The sequence below is a fragment of the Entamoeba histolytica genome, genomic scaffold (assembly GCF_000208925.1).
Source record: "Entamoeba histolytica HM-1:IMSS scf_1104750518587 genomic scaffold, whole genome shotgun sequence".
Lineage (NCBI taxonomy): Eukaryota > Evosea > Mastigamoebida > Endamoebidae > Entamoeba > Entamoeba histolytica.
The window spans coordinates 396,033-411,192 of record NW_001914860.1 but is presented as its reverse complement, the minus strand read 5'-3'; the positions used below and the strand labels follow the sequence as shown (position 1 = coordinate 411,192).

Below are 15,160 nucleotides of genomic sequence, written 5' to 3'. Positions count from 1 at the left end.
ATTTTTTATGGAATAAAAAATTAATTAAAAAATGAAAAATTTTATTGGTTAATGATAAGATAATAAAACTATAATATTTTAACAATAAAACTATAACTACTAATCTTGTTTGTCAAAAGAGACAACAAAAAAGAGGAAAACAGAAAATTCTCTTTAAGATCCAATCAAACTGGTAAAGAAAAATGTCTCTCAGTCAACAACGAATTATGAAGGTAAGTGTTATTGCAATTATTTTATTTGCTAGTGTTAATGGACTTTATATTTCAAAGTCAACTGTCTTTTCAGAGAAATCTGTCAAAATTATAACTTTTGGATTTGACGGACAAGGAAGGATGGAACTCAATGTATCTTCTTTGTCCCCAGCTCCAGATAGATTATCAACTATTAGTGTTGCTATATGTAAAACAAAAACTGCTAAAGAATATCTTGAAACATATGATGATGATACTTTATGTAGGGCATTAAAAGAACATTGTGAATATGGTTTGTTTATAATTTTTGTTTGTAAACATATTTAAATGAATCAACTGATGTTTTTAGTATCTCCATTTGAATTTTATATGACAATTAATGTAACTGAACATTCTCAATATGACATTTTCTTTTTATTTTGTGATATTCCAAATTATATTAAAATGAATTACAAAGCACACTTAATAAATAAAAAAGATATTGAATTATCATCTGAAGATTTCTACCGACCAGTCATTGTTCTTATACAATTACTATTTATTATTTCTAATGTCATTGCATTAATTGTTAATTCCATTCTTCATAGAAAATCTTTTTCACGGATTCAATTATTCATTTTTATAATATTCTTCTTTTATCTTTGTTCTTCTTTAATAAATAGTGGGTTTTGGATTACTTATTATAATGGATATGAAAAAGATATTACTCAAACAATTTCTCACTTTTTTACAGTATTAGTTGATGCAACAACTATGGCAGTTTTAATGTTGATAGGAAAAGGATATAAACTTATTTATCTTAAAGTACATTTCTATGAAATGAAGTTATTAATACTTGGATTTGTTATTTTTTGTATCTGTGGAATTTTAGAATGTTTTTGGGTTAAGTGGTTTGTTCTTGGAAATCTTATGGTAATTTTAGGACTTTTCCTTCCTGTTGCTGTTTTTAATGTTTCAACTTCAAACAGAATTATTAACAGTCATATATTAATTGCAATTTCCGTTGAATATATAAACGCATTCAAATTAAAGAAATTAGTTTGTTATGTTGAAATTTTTTGATATATAAATGAATATATAATTAATTTATTATTGTAGATGCTTAAATTTAACTTAGGAGTAATTTTCTTCTATATCATTGTATATACAGTGAATTTTATACTTACTCATTTTATTCCAAATGAATATATTTTAATAACAGATGCAGTTGAATGTTTCTTAAGATTAGTATTAATGTTATTATTATCAATATTATTAAAAACACGTGATTATGTGTTTAAGCCATTAGAAATTGATAAAAAAACATATCTAAATCGTATTAATATGTCGCTTAACACTGTCTTAACTGCTCGAAAATTATTAAAAGAATTTTCTTATATAACAAAACCATCTCCAGCTCTTTCTTCATTAACTTTAGTTGGAACTTTTTCATCTCCAATTAACTTAAGTTCATTTCCACAACAAATATATTTAAAATATTGTACTTGGAAGTCAATTGTATGATAGTAATTATTTACTTTTGTATTTCATTTCTTTGTTTAGAATAATTAAAATATTATACTCGGATCATATTTTTTTGAACTTAGTTTAATCATATGAAACTTTTTTATTGCTGTAAATAATAAAAAAAAACTTAACACTAACCAATAGAAAATATAAAGTATTAATTCTTTTCATTACTTATCAAAAAGAAATAATATACCTCATTCTTTACTAAACCTCCAAATTTTCAAAAAATATAGTATCTAAAATTATTTCAGTTGGATAATGATATTTCTTATATATTTTTTTCTACTAAGACATAACAAATTGTACATTCCTTTAATTTATATTATTCACTAATTTAACGTATCAACTAAAATGACTATATTGACTTTATAATAAATCATTCTCTGTTTGCTAATTAAAATATAGATGTGATAAAATAGTTAATAGAACCAAATAAATTATAGTAATATCTTTATATTAATAACTTTAAAAAATAAGAATAAAGCTATACGCAATATCCTAATTGATTATGAATTATAAAACATTTCTAATTTTTTAAATTGTTTAATTTATTTGAGACACAGGAACTTCTGTTAGAATAAAGTTTAATAAAAATAATATTTGTAACAATATATTCTCTAAATACATATTTAAATAATATCAAATTATATATTTACTTCATGATGAAAGTATATTTATTGAAAATGAAGAAACTTTATGTTATAATGTCATAGATTTGATGATAAATTTAAAAAGACACAACTCTTTCATCTTTATTTTCTACACTTGTTCTTTCAGTTTTTATTTTTAGTAAAAACAAAAAAACTATCTAACAATTTTTATTTCAAGGTCTTCTCCTTTCAAATGACAATCAATTACCGTTGTAAGAAATGTAGATCATTATTATTCACTGAAAATGACATACAACAACATGAACCAAATAACAATGAAGTTTCATTTGGGTACAGAAGGAGAGGAGGTGGTGGTGACTGCAATTCTGTCTTTTTAAAAGACAAATTAGTATGGATGGGTCTATGTGATCAAAACACTGGTAAAATTGAATGCCCTAAATGTCATTATGAAATTGGAACTTATACCTGGTCTGGGAATCAATGCTCATGTGGTAAATGGATAAGTCCAGCACTCCAAATTGCTATATCAAAAGTTGACAAAGAAAAGCCATTTACATTTCCTCAACATCATTAATAAATGATCAAATAAACAATAAATTAATTTTTTCTTAACTTGCTACTATGCTTCATATTTAAAATTAACTGTTGAACAGTAGAACTTTATTGCATCAACACATTTTACATAGATATCAACTTTAGTATCTTCAAATGGGATTTCTACTTTACCATAAATATAAGGTGTTTCGTCATGGCCAATTGAAATTCCAGTTGGTAATGTTCCATAAACCAGAAGATTATCACTCCAACAGTTCCATGGTAATTTATTTACACCAAGTTGTTCCATTGTAATATTTTGTTTCAATAAAATAGTCATCTCTGAGTGATTACCATTTAAATAACATTCAAACCCAGGTTGTGCTAATAACATTCCACCAATAATTAAAAAGAATAACACCATAAATGCTACTAATATTGTTAGTACAATTTCTAGTGTACATCCATACTTTTTTGGTGCCCACCGAGCAATCCCAATGACAAGCCCTACTACAATAATTCCACAACCACAAATTATTACTCCAACAACTCCCATCACCAATGAAACTGAAACACTAAGTAATGTCAAAAACAATAAACACCAGAGACAAGCAGTGTTATTTGTTGTCCAATATAACTTAACATTTTTGATATTTTTGTGTATTTCATTTCTAGTTCTCCAAAAAGATACCCAAAGACATGCTGAAGTAATGAATAATAATACCCATATCCCAGGTAATTTTGGGAGTGCAAAAATAGTCCATATAGAAATGGCTGTTGTTCCAACAGCTAATGGAGCAGTAAGAACAGCTGGTCCGACAGAGAAATGAAATTTATGAGATTGAGTAATAGGTTGTTGTTTTTCTTCAGTGTTTTCTATACATTTTTTTATTGAGTCAATGTACTCCAATGTAATTGTTACTTGTTGTTTAATTTCTGAAGTATCATTAATGTATAAATTAATTTCTTTTAATGACTCAATAATAATTGGAAGAATTCCAACAACATCAAGAGATGTTCCATTTGGAGCAAGCTCAGGACAAGTTTTGTTTACTTCTTGAGCAATAAATCCATACTTAACAGTATTGTCTTCTTTATAATTATATTGAACACCAACAAGTTTAAGTAATTTTTGAAGAGAATTAGTTAATGGCTCAATAGATGTTTTCAATTTACTATCAGACCTTTGAAGAAAACCATTTTCTGCAAGTATTTCTCCTGCAACATGTAACCGTTTTAAAGCATTTTGAAGGATTTCTATTTGAATAAATGGAATAGAGGGTAATGTATTGTACTCAGAGTTTTGATTAATATTCCAATCAAATTGTTGAACTAAAGGAGAAAATGAACTACTATTTTGTATATTTAAAGTTTGAGTAGTTAGTTGTTTATCTGTAACAATAAGTTCTTCGCTATCAAATAAACAATTATTTAAAGGTGTTTTAGTATCTAACAGAAGACAATTTGAATTGGTAAGAGGATTTGGACTATTAAAATCATAACTTTGACTTTTATTTAACTTCTGCATATAATTCTCACATAGTTTTCGAACTGCTTTTCTATCAGGTAATTTCTTATAAGATGGAGCTTTTTTAAATCCTATAGTTTGAAACGAAATAATATGTCGTAAATGTGCATCCCATACATGTGAATAACAATTATAATGAGTTTTTGGTGATGATTCAGTGCATCCAGGAAAGGTACAAATCCATTGTTTTCCTGATGGAATAGTGGTTTTCATTTAAAACAATGTTCAATTGAGTATTTGATTTTATTTTTATTAAAAAAAATGATTATTTTATAATAAAATTCTTATAATCAAAATAAAATAAAATATGAAATAATATTATTTCATTCTTTTTATTCCATCTCCACAACAGAAGTTACTAATTCATGTTTTGAATCAAAAAGCCTTGACAACAATCCCATTATAATCAAAACACCACCAATTATTGCACCAACTGATGCAAGGGAATGTGCAAATGAGTGGTCATTCATTTCATTGATTACAATATAAGGAGATAACTCATATTTGAAGAAAACTCCTGGTTGAGTAAATGAAGCACCATAAGTAACTGGAACATCTCTTTCATTAACAGATAGTTGATATGTTCGAAGAGTATAAGAAGGATATTTGAATAAAGTTGGAATAACATTAATATAATATGTTTTACGGGCATTATCAAATCCACTTAAAGTAAATTTTTTACCATTTAAGGGAGTTTCACCTGAATGAACTGTTGAACCAAGTGTATTAGAAAATGATAAATGATTAATATAATGAGTAGGATTAAAACTTTTCATTTCTTGAATTGTGAATTGATGAATGTGGCCTTGTGTATGTTTCTGTGTTGCAGTAATAAATTGATTTAATCTTCCTTGTCTAAATGAAATTTTACCAAATGCTACATGAAACTCTCCACTAACTCTACTTACTTTCATTGTTCCATACATTCTACAACCTCCTAATAATCTTTTATCAAATTTAATTCCATCTGTTACTCCTAATTGTAGACTTCCAGTAATTTCAGTAACATCCAATCCAAAATCATCACAGTTCATTTTAGGAAATGACATATCAATATTGATATACATATTTGGTAATACACCCGCTTTTACAGTATCAACATCAACATGAGATACCCATTGAGGGTTAAAAAAATTATAAGTTTCACTTAATATTAATAGCCCAATAATAACATACGAGATGATAGAAAATAATTTTGTGGTGTTAGTTTTTATTTTTAACTTTTCAGGAACCTTAAGAAAAATATCACATTCTTTAAGAAATTGTTGTATTTTTTTCATTTATCTTGTTCTTTTTTTTTTAAGTTCTTTTTGATTTTTGTTTTATAGAAAAACATTTTATTTTATAAATAAAAATAAACAACAAAAGAAAGGGATGTTATACTTAATTAATCCTTCTCTGATGCAAGAACAAGATAGTGCTCAATTTCTTGTTGTGAAAGTAAATGGAAAAGTTTATTATCTTTAGTTACAATTGCAATCTCAATATCAGTAGCTTTAAATTCTGATGATGTAACTGTTTGCAAACAATCCAATGCTTGACAAACAACTTGGTCAACAGTTAATTCTTTAGTAATCTTTTTCTTTTCTAAGTTATTAAATGCTTCTTGCTCTTTCTCTCCTGCTGCACATCCTCTAAAAGCAGCAACAGAACCTGCTGGATCACTTCTCCAAAGTTGAGGTCCTGAAACTTCATCCCATCCAATAAACATTGAAGATACACCAAAAGGTCTCATATATGCATGTTGTGTTAACATTTGAGCAAAGTCAGCAGTTTTCTTTGCTACTAATGACACAGGCATTTCATAGCCATAATCTAATTGGAACTTACTTGCATAATACTGTGACCTTTGAGCAATAACTTTACCATCCGCATATATTCCTGACATACAACAACCAACATGTTTTGAAATACGATGAAGATGAGTGACTGTTGATGGATCAACTAATCTATCCTTTGTTGTGTTAATTTCTTTGTAAATTTTCAAAATGCTAAAATAACTAATGACAAACTGGTAATTTCTTTTGTGTTATAATACATGCAGCTTCATCACTACATACACCAACTGTTGTTAAACTTTCACATTTAGTTGCTTTTAAGGCATATTCTACTTAATGAATATTGTTAAGATATTTAATGAAATAAATAACAAACCAACTTGATACAATCTTCCTTCAGGTGAGAAGATTGTAAGTTGACGATCATATCCTGTTCCAGCCATTAATTAATTGAATGGTTTTAATAGATGAAAAGCCAAAAAAAAAATTAATAACAACTAAATAAAAAACTATATTTTTATTGAAGTTTTGAATTTTTTCTTAAATTTTTTATGATTTTGTTTTTAAATGAAATAAAAAAAAAAACAAAAAGAAAAAACAAATATTTAAAAAGAGAAGTTGGGGGTGAATGGAGGAAGAACCTCAATATAGTGTTATATCAGAATTTCCTAAAATCAATACACAATGTAAAACCCCTGGAAAATCATTATACTTTCATGTCACTAATAAAATTTCATTTATTCGATGGGTAGGTTCATTAAAACTTATTACTTGTGTTGAAAAACCTAATGGAAATGAAATCGAACATATATTATTTTACCATCAACTAAGCCCAGCAAAATTAATTTCAATATTTGATTTTTCTACTTCAATTAGAGACCTCATTGTGTTAAATTGTACTAATAAAAACAAAGAAGATGAAAAATATCAATTAGCGTTCATCACTACACGTTCTCTTCACCTTTTTTATCCTGTTCCAATTTCAAAAGTTATCCACCCTTCTTCTAATTCAATAGAACTACCTGATTCACCAACGTGTTTAACAGCACATCCAACTTACCCATTACTTTTAGTTGGTTGTATTGATGGTAGAATATTAATAATTAATCATTCACTTCAAATAGTTTCAGTATTAAAAACACATAACGCTCCATTAATTAAAGTAATATGCTCAAAAGATGTTCCACACTCATTTATTTGTTGTGCTCGTGGTCCTTCGATAGTAAAAATGTATTCATTCTTGACAAATCAATTATTAAATTCATTAGCTCTTCATATTTTTATGACTGACATTTGTTGGAATGGTAACTGTGAATCATCTATGATAGTTTCTGATTCTTTTGGATATATAAGTGTTGTCGGTAGGCGTACAACACAACCAAAACCAAAGAAACAAGCAACTTTTCAACGTGCAAAATTACATCGTTCAGGTTGTAATGCAGTTGATGGTAGGGATGATTTAGTATTTTCTGGTGGAGATGACGGTACTGCAGTAATGTTTGATAAGACCCAATTTCATTTAAAAAGAAAAAAAGATGGAATTAAACCCACGCATGTTCTTGTTAAAGTAGTTCAAAAAACTGATGGAAGTACTGAGATTCTTGAAGACCTTGACTTAGAACAAAATATGGAAAACTATGTGTTAACAGATGACACTACTAGGGTTATTGATGTTAAATTAAATCCTGAATATTTCATAATTGCCATTGCTGTAAGGAAAGGTGTAGTAGTTTTAAAACGATATAAATCAATGTGAAATACAACTAATTATTGTTATATATATCGGAAATAATTATTTTTAAAAAAAAAGAAAAAAGTTTTTTAAAATAAAAAGATAATTGTTTGAATAATTCAAGTTGAATGAGTGGCTCAAAAAGAACAGAAAATATTCTTAAAGAATTAGTTGAGAGTGAGGCAAGGTATATTTCTCAAATGGAATTAGGATTATTTAAATATAAAGAGCCAATAGAAAAAGATGACAAACACATAATTGGCAGTGAAGATCTAAGAAAAATGTTTATGTATTATCAAGACATAATTGAATTTAATAAACAACTATTAAGAGAATTCAAAGATTATTTAGAAAAAGGAGAGTTAATAAAATATGTTGGGACTGTTTTTATTGCTAATGAAAATCATTTCAATGTATATATAAAGTATTTTAAAGCATCAACTAAAAGACAAGAGGTATATGGTAGAATTGTTAATAACTTACAACAAAATTTTTATCTTCGTTCTATTCAAGAAACCGAATACAAGAAAGGTATTCAGTTACAAAGTCTTGATTCGTATTTAATTCTCCCTGTTCAAAGACTCCCAAGATACCAAATGCTTTTAATTCAGTTAATTCAATCAATTCAAATGAATTCTTCACCATTACAATTAATAACATTAATTAATCATCAAGTAAGAGAAAATGATAATACAGAACAATTAACAGAAAGTTCAAAAAGAAAAACATCAAAACTCTTTAATAAAAGAAGAGTATCAATTTGTGTTGCACCAAAATTCTCTATTCCATCAAGGGCATCTCCTGCATCTTTGTCATGTCAAAAGTTATCAAGAAATATTTCAAGTCAACAACTTTCATCCTTTTCAATCATTCAACCAAACCAAAAAGAAGACAACTCTTCAATTAACCAAAAAGAAGAAAGTTTAATTGAAGAATTAACACCAATAAAAGTGAATAATATTAAAATGGATCAGTCATGTCAAGTTGGTTTATTTCCTCAAATTGAAAAACCGTTGTTGGGTAGAGAGTCTTCAGCACCAAGTTTAATTAATAGAACAAGAAGCAATGTTTGTGTAGAATTGTTGCAAAATGAAAGAGAAATAATACTCCAAGAATGTCATGAAGCGATTCAAATAATAACAACAAAAACAAATGAATGTAATAGAGCTGTAGTTGATGAGGAACAAAAAATTCATGATAAAAATTATCGTAATGAAATGACCCTCAAATACCAAACTGAATTTAATTTACCTGAAAAACAGTTTGTAGCTTTTGAAAAGGTAAAATGGTGGTTGGATGATAAAGCATTAGATGGAAATTTTGTATTATTAACAGATTCTTGTTTTATTGAAAGTGTTACTCAAACTAGAATTATATTATACTTAGAAGAACTTCAAATTAATGTGATTAAAGGAGGAGGTCAATTAGAATTACTTTACAATGACATTGATGTTATCATTGGATTTACTGATGAGACAAAATGGAAGAAGTTAATTCTTGATCAAAAAATAAAACACTTAGAACATAAGGAAGAGAGAGTTGGGTTTTTTGGCACAGTAATGAAACTTACTGGGTTGTTGTTTGAATAATTAAACTGTTTCTTTTAATTTAAGGAAATCTGTTAATAATAAAGAAGTTAAAGTTTTTGCTACATAATAAATTTATTATATTCAAAAGCTAGTTTTATTAAGTTTACCACAGAAAAATTTGATGAGGCAATAATATAACTTTCTCTTTGCTTTACTAAATATTAAATAACTCACTAAAGTCACAAAATAATTTACAATTCCTTCTTCACTAACAATAATTATATTGGTTTAAAAACATTTTTGAATGTAAAAAGGTAATAAAAAGTGAGATAAAAAAAGAGTATAAGAATTGAAAATTTTAAACAAGAAAAGCAAATAAATTCCTATAGTGTTGACGAAAAAAACAGAAATAAAAACTTTAAATAAATAGCTGTCACACACTCTTTAAGATTTAAATAACTTATCTAAGTTGTTGTGAAAAAGAAATTCACTCAAAACAGTTATTAGTCAAACAGAATTATATGAGGATAATAAAGAGAATAGAATGACAAATGAAGAAGAAGATATTTATCGAATTGTTAAAGAAATGATTAAGGGGACATGCCTTGAGAAGTATCTTACACCAGAAATAATAAAAGACTGTAAACATTATGAAAAAGAAGAAGTTGTGAAATTATTACAAACAATGGGATTAGAAGAAATAATTCAAAAGAATCAATATTATTTTGAATAAAAAAAACAAAAAGAAATAAATATTTCTAATCAATTGAATTAAGATTTAGATGTTTAATCCTTTTTCTTTTCTTTTGCAAGAGAAGCAAGTGAAACTTTTGGAATAGAGAATCCACAAGCAATCATTGAAAGAATATATCCAATAGCAGGATAAGCAACAAACAAAATGAAATTATGCCCAGTGACATTAATAGAATTTAATATGTAAACTCTATTTTTGCTTAAAGAAACAGTGACAAACATACAAACAATCATCATAGAAAAACCAATTCCATTTGCAGCTACATAATAATTGATTCCATGTTTTTGTTTACTAAAGAAATTATTACAAAGTGGTACTGCAAAATAACTACCAATAATATAAATAATCCACATAAATGGAATAAATTTCATTGAAATGAAGAATGAAAGAGAGAATTTTTGGATTATAATATAAAAAGTAAGTCCAAAAAGAGCTGGAACCATTGAAATTGTTGAGAAATATTCGTCTTTAATAAATGGACCAATCCATTTAGCATAATGAGTATATCCCATTATAACAATTGGGAATACTAAGAATGGAAGTAAAGTAATGTCCATAAATGCAATAGAAATAATACCACAAATAATGAAAGTTATAACTGAAACAAAATATTCTTGAATATATGAACGTGGGAATGTATCAATAAATACTGAAGCAATAGCAAATCCAGCAAAAATAATAGAAGCACCTATACAATAATCAACGACTTCAACTTTTTCTATTTGGATTTCATGAGGAAGAGTTTTTAAAATTTCTGAAATTAATAATGCACTTTCAATACTAACATAATTATTGTCAAGAGAATATAATGGTCCATAAACACTATTACATTTCATAATATATTGCATAGTACTCTTTTGAATTGGCATATCAAGTTTTTTCATAATGAGATATGCATATTCAGTACCAACACATGATGAATTTCCTTGTCTTAATGAATCATCAAATGTTCCATCAAGAAGTTGAAGTTTATTTAAAAATTCTTTTAATTTATTAATTGCATTATTAACTGCTTCTTTATATTGTTTAACATTTTTAGCATCTTCAAGAAGGCTTGCAGCAAAATAAAGAATTTCTATATCACTATATCTTTCTTTACTATCAAAAATAATTCCAGTTTCATTATTTTGCATAGTCAATACAAATTTAATTGTATTTAAATATTGTTCAGTTTGCTTATATTTTTCAAATTCATTATTAGCTTTTAAAATTTCATGTGCATAATAAGTAGCTAAAATACTTTGTGGTTTTTGCTTTTCAATAATCTCTTTTTCTTCATCATTAGAACTATCATCTTGTCCAAATTCATCAACTTCAGGTTCTAATTCTTCAATAATCTTTTCAAGGTCTTCTATAAATCCATATCCATCATATAATTTCATAACATCTTCTTTTGATACATTTTTTCCAAGTTGACTAAGATAATACATATTTTGAATACCATTCTTAGCAATATCAGCATCATAATCTTCTTCTTTTACACTTTCACTAGTTTCCATATGAAGGTTCTTTTTAATAGAATTAACATAATATTTTTCTTGAAGTCCTTCTGTGTTTCTTTCAAATAATGAAAGGTATTGACTAATATTTGCAACAGGATTGTTTGTATTTGAAATAATTGGGACTAATACAATTGAAATGGCTGCTAATACAAAAAAGATAATACTATACATTATATGTGTTGTACTTGGTGTTACAAATGAAAATTGAACACCTTTTTTGTTAATTCTCTTAGTCTTAACGTCTTGAACTTTTTGGTCTGTTCCTTCTACCTTTGGCATTAACTGAGAATTTCTAAGTTCTTCATCTTTCATAATTTTAAGATGTGTCTCATGAAAAATAAATAAATGTTTTTTAATTAATTTATCATTTCTTCTAATTTTTGCTTTTTTTTTAATAATGCGGTGAGTAATTTTTTTGTCATTTCTTCAGATTCATAAAAATTGATTACACTAATGAGACTGGTGTTAAAAGAGAGGATGACTCAATAAATAAATCATAATAAGGTTTAAAAAAAAAAAAAAACAAAAATAAAATAACAAAAAATAACAAAGAAAAAAGTAACAATCTAAACGTCAAGTTGAGTAGAAAGAAAAAGATGAAGAACTAATAAACGTTAAAAGGAATAAAAAGAAATGGATAGATTAGGAGATGTTATGGGTAAAGCAGTTAGTGTAGTTAATGCAGTATCAGGAAGTGATACTGAAGAAACAGAATATGCAAATTCACATATAAAAGAAATAGAAGAAATGGAATCATATATAAAGAAACATCGAAGTATTGCAAATAAGATATTAGATGCATTTAGTGTTCTTATAGAACAAATAGGGAATATGGCAGAATTACATAGAACTCGATTATCATTATTACAACCATTACAAAAAGAAGACCAAGCACTTTCAGTTAATTATTTACTTTTTATTCAAGGAAATATGCAAGTTATAAGAGATGAATTAACAAAAGGATATGGAAAACAAATAGGATTTATTTCAAGTGAAATTGCAGAAGTTAAAACATTGTTTAATAAAAATACAAGAAAACCTGTTGATAGTGTTGAAACAATGACAACTATGTTATATCAATTAAAAAGGTTATTTGAAATTAGAAATAAAATAATGCAAAGACATCAATACCTTGCATTTCATTTATTAAATTGTAATTTAAATTCATTTAATGTTAATAATGGAAATATTTATACTGCTATGAATCAATTAAGTGATCTTGATAATGATTCAGAACAAATTCATTTACGTTCAGTGTCTTATGTTGGAAGAACCCTTGGAGAAATTTTAGATGCTGAAAGAAGAAAACATTCTGAATTACCAAGAGTAATAGAAGATATTATTAATCTCTTAGAAAATCAATATTATGAAAAAGAAGGTATTTTCAGAACAGCTGCTTCACAAAAACAAGTTAATGAATTGTTTCATCGATTAAGTGTATCAGATATTTCTTCTTTTCCTTGGGAAACACTTGCAAGTACTTTAAAACGATTTGTTAGAGAATTACCTGGAATGTTATTTTGTAATTCATTAGCAAAAGATGTTTTATCTAAATATCAAGAATCAGAAATAAGAGAAACAAGAATTCATAATTTAACATCATTATTCTATGCACAGAAATGGGTGCCTGAAGAGAAAATTGTTTTATTTAAAGCAATTGTTAAATTATGTCATAAAATAATGGTTCATTCATCAAAAAATTTAATGAATGAAAAGAATTTATCTGTTTGTTGGACACCAACTATGTTTTCTGTTAATAATGATGAATTATCAAAATATCTTGAGATGATGTCTTTTATTATTACTGAAGCAGATTTTATTTTTGATGACACTAAAAAATCTATGGGATTGATTGGTAATACTGAGGTTCGTGGTAAACAATTAGGCTCTACTAAAATTGACCATTCAAGTATTTTAGAATCAGACCATGTTCAACCAAAAATGATTCCTAAAGTTCCATTAGTTTCTTTAATTGACTCAACCCCAGATTATTCTAATTCCCCAAGCCAATCAAAATTTATTATGGGTACAAGTCCTTCTCAAGGTGGTATGTCTCAACAAACAAAATTCACTCTTGGAAATTATCCTCCTAAAGATACACAAAGTCCTCGCACTCATCAACGAGACCCAACAACTCGTTATCCTATGGTTACTCAACAAAGACCAACAACAATGGCTGTTCCATCAACTCCATTACCTAAAGTTCCACCAAGACAAAAGTTTTTACAACAACGACAAGAAACACATAACAATTCAACTTTTTTGTTGGATGATGATTAATTGCATAATAAACAAAAAAAAAACAATAATAACTTTTTTAATTTACTTTGTTAACACAATTTTTAGTATTTTTAGTGTATGTTTAATGTTTTATAAAAAAAGGATCTTTCATTGCTTCTCTTGCTGATATTCTTTTTCCAGGATTATATTCAAACATTTTCATCAATAAATTATATCCATCTCCACCAATTGTTTTTAATTTCGTTAGAATTTCAACACGATTCTTTGGAAAATAATCAAATACCTTTTTATCTGTGAAATAATCTAAATCAGGATAATCTGATGGTTTTGGAGTTCCTAGAATATCAAAAATCTTATGCAATTGATCAATATCACTATCTCCTCTAAATATTGGTTCATGAAGAATCATTTCAGCAATCACAGCTCCCATCCCCCATATGTCGATTCCTGAGCCATAAACGTTATATTTCTGAATCAATTCTGGTGGTCTATACCACATGGTTACTACTTCCACTGTATATCTCTTTATTGGAATGCTAATAGATCGTGCTAATCCAAAGTCTGCTAATTTAACTACATCTCCACTTAATAAAACATTTGATGGTTTAATATCTCGATGAAGAATTCTATGCGAATGCATAAATGCTAATGCATCTAACATCTGATATGAAGCATGTCTAATAAAGTCAATAGAAAGGTCTTGAGGATTATTTTTAAGAAATTTATGAAGGTCAGTATTACAATATTCAAATATAAGATATAAATGTTTCTCTGAATTATAAACATCTAATAATCTACAACAATAATTAGCTAAACTCATTTTTCTTTTTTTTTTATATATAAATTTAATAACAAACTTAACAATATTAGGATGTGAAATATCTCTTAAGATTGCTATTTCTCTTAGTGCTGTCGAAGGGATTCCTTCTTCTTCTTGGTCAGCTTTAACTTTCTTGAGAGCAACAAAGGTATTTGACAAAATATCAACAGCTTTACAAACTTCACCATAAGTACCTTCTCCGAGTTTAGTGTCTTTTCTGTATCTATTGTTAACAAGGCTTTCATTAGAATGAGGAAGAAAACCATTTTTTCTGTCATTTCGGTGTATTTCAATCATTCAAATTAATGCAAACTAAAATAATAAGTTCTAAAAGTAGAAACTTTCATCCATTATTAGTTTTGTTATTATAAAATTGAGAAAGTCATTTCATTTTAGTAGAAAAGCGAAAATTGAAAGAAAGTGGAAGTAAA

General features: G+C 26.9%; 10 protein-coding genes across 10 annotated transcripts; 5 read left to right on the top strand and 5 right to left on the bottom strand.

The window, feature by feature from the left end:
- Nucleotides 1–182: 182 nt before the first annotated feature.
- Nucleotides 183–1,694, top strand: EHI_153230 (uncharacterized protein; the record flags this gene model as incomplete). Its single annotated transcript, XM_651300.1, has 3 exons — nt 183–483; nt 541–1,229; nt 1,290–1,694. 3 exons carry the CDS (start codon nt 183–185, stop codon nt 1,692–1,694), a joined length of 1,395 nt encoding a protein of 464 aa, XP_656392.1.
- Nucleotides 1,695–2,543: 849 nt separating this feature from the next.
- EHI_153220 (dual specificity protein phosphatase, putative) lies at nt 2,544–2,885 on the top strand (the record flags this gene model as incomplete). Its single annotated transcript, XM_651301.1, has 1 exon — nt 2,544–2,885. One exon carries the CDS (start codon nt 2,544–2,546, stop codon nt 2,883–2,885), a length of 342 nt encoding a protein of 113 aa, XP_656393.1.
- A 45-nt stretch (nt 2,886–2,930) lies between these two features.
- EHI_153210 (uncharacterized protein) lies at nt 2,931–4,586 on the bottom strand (the record flags this gene model as incomplete). The annotated part of the gene is made up of 1 exon (XM_651302.1): nt 2,931–4,586. One exon carries the CDS (start codon nt 4,584–4,586, stop codon nt 2,931–2,933), a length of 1,656 nt encoding a protein of 551 aa, XP_656394.1.
- A 119-nt stretch (nt 4,587–4,705) lies between these two features.
- Nucleotides 4,706–5,653, bottom strand: EHI_153200 (uncharacterized protein; the record flags this gene model as incomplete). Its single annotated transcript, XM_651303.1, has 1 exon — nt 4,706–5,653. The coding sequence occupies one exon, from the start codon at nt 5,651–5,653 to the stop codon at nt 4,706–4,708; it is 948 nt and encodes a 315-aa protein (XP_656395.1).
- An 88-nt stretch (nt 5,654–5,741) lies between these two features.
- On the bottom strand, nt 5,742–6,602 carry EHI_153190 (proteasome alpha subunit, putative). The gene is made up of 3 exons (XM_651304.2): nt 6,528–6,602; nt 6,386–6,480; nt 5,742–6,327 (listed from the first exon to the last, which is right to left on the bottom strand). The coding sequence occupies exons 1-3, from the start codon at nt 6,592–6,594 to the stop codon at nt 5,761–5,763; spliced, it is 729 nt and encodes a 242-aa protein (XP_656396.1). The 5' UTR covers nt 6,595–6,602; the 3' UTR covers nt 5,742–5,760.
- Nucleotides 6,603–6,779: 177 nt separating this feature from the next.
- EHI_153180 (uncharacterized protein) lies at nt 6,780–7,907 on the top strand (the record flags this gene model as incomplete). The annotated part of the gene is made up of 1 exon (XM_651305.1): nt 6,780–7,907. One exon carries the CDS (start codon nt 6,780–6,782, stop codon nt 7,905–7,907), a length of 1,128 nt encoding a protein of 375 aa, XP_656397.1.
- Nucleotides 7,908–8,011: 104 nt separating this feature from the next.
- On the top strand, nt 8,012–9,472 carry EHI_153170 (uncharacterized protein; the record flags this gene model as incomplete). Its single annotated transcript, XM_651306.2, has 1 exon — nt 8,012–9,472. One exon carries the CDS (start codon nt 8,012–8,014, stop codon nt 9,470–9,472), a length of 1,461 nt encoding a protein of 486 aa, XP_656398.2.
- Nucleotides 9,473–10,198: 726 nt separating this feature from the next.
- On the bottom strand, nt 10,199–11,980 carry EHI_153160 (uncharacterized protein; the record flags this gene model as incomplete). Its single annotated transcript, XM_651307.1, has 1 exon — nt 10,199–11,980. The coding sequence occupies one exon, from the start codon at nt 11,978–11,980 to the stop codon at nt 10,199–10,201; it is 1,782 nt and encodes a 593-aa protein (XP_656399.1).
- Nucleotides 11,981–12,301: 321 nt separating this feature from the next.
- Nucleotides 12,302–13,948, top strand: EHI_153150 (RhoGAP domain containing protein; the record flags this gene model as incomplete). Its single annotated transcript, XM_651308.1, has 1 exon — nt 12,302–13,948. One exon carries the CDS (start codon nt 12,302–12,304, stop codon nt 13,946–13,948), a length of 1,647 nt encoding a protein of 548 aa, XP_656400.1.
- Nucleotides 13,949–14,030: 82 nt separating this feature from the next.
- EHI_153140 (cell division protein kinase, putative) lies at nt 14,031–15,026 on the bottom strand (the record flags this gene model as incomplete). Its single annotated transcript, XM_651309.1, has 2 exons — nt 14,031–14,703; nt 14,767–15,026. 2 exons carry the CDS (start codon nt 15,024–15,026, stop codon nt 14,031–14,033), a joined length of 933 nt encoding a protein of 310 aa, XP_656401.1.
- Between the last annotated feature and the right edge of the window lie 134 nt (nt 15,027–15,160).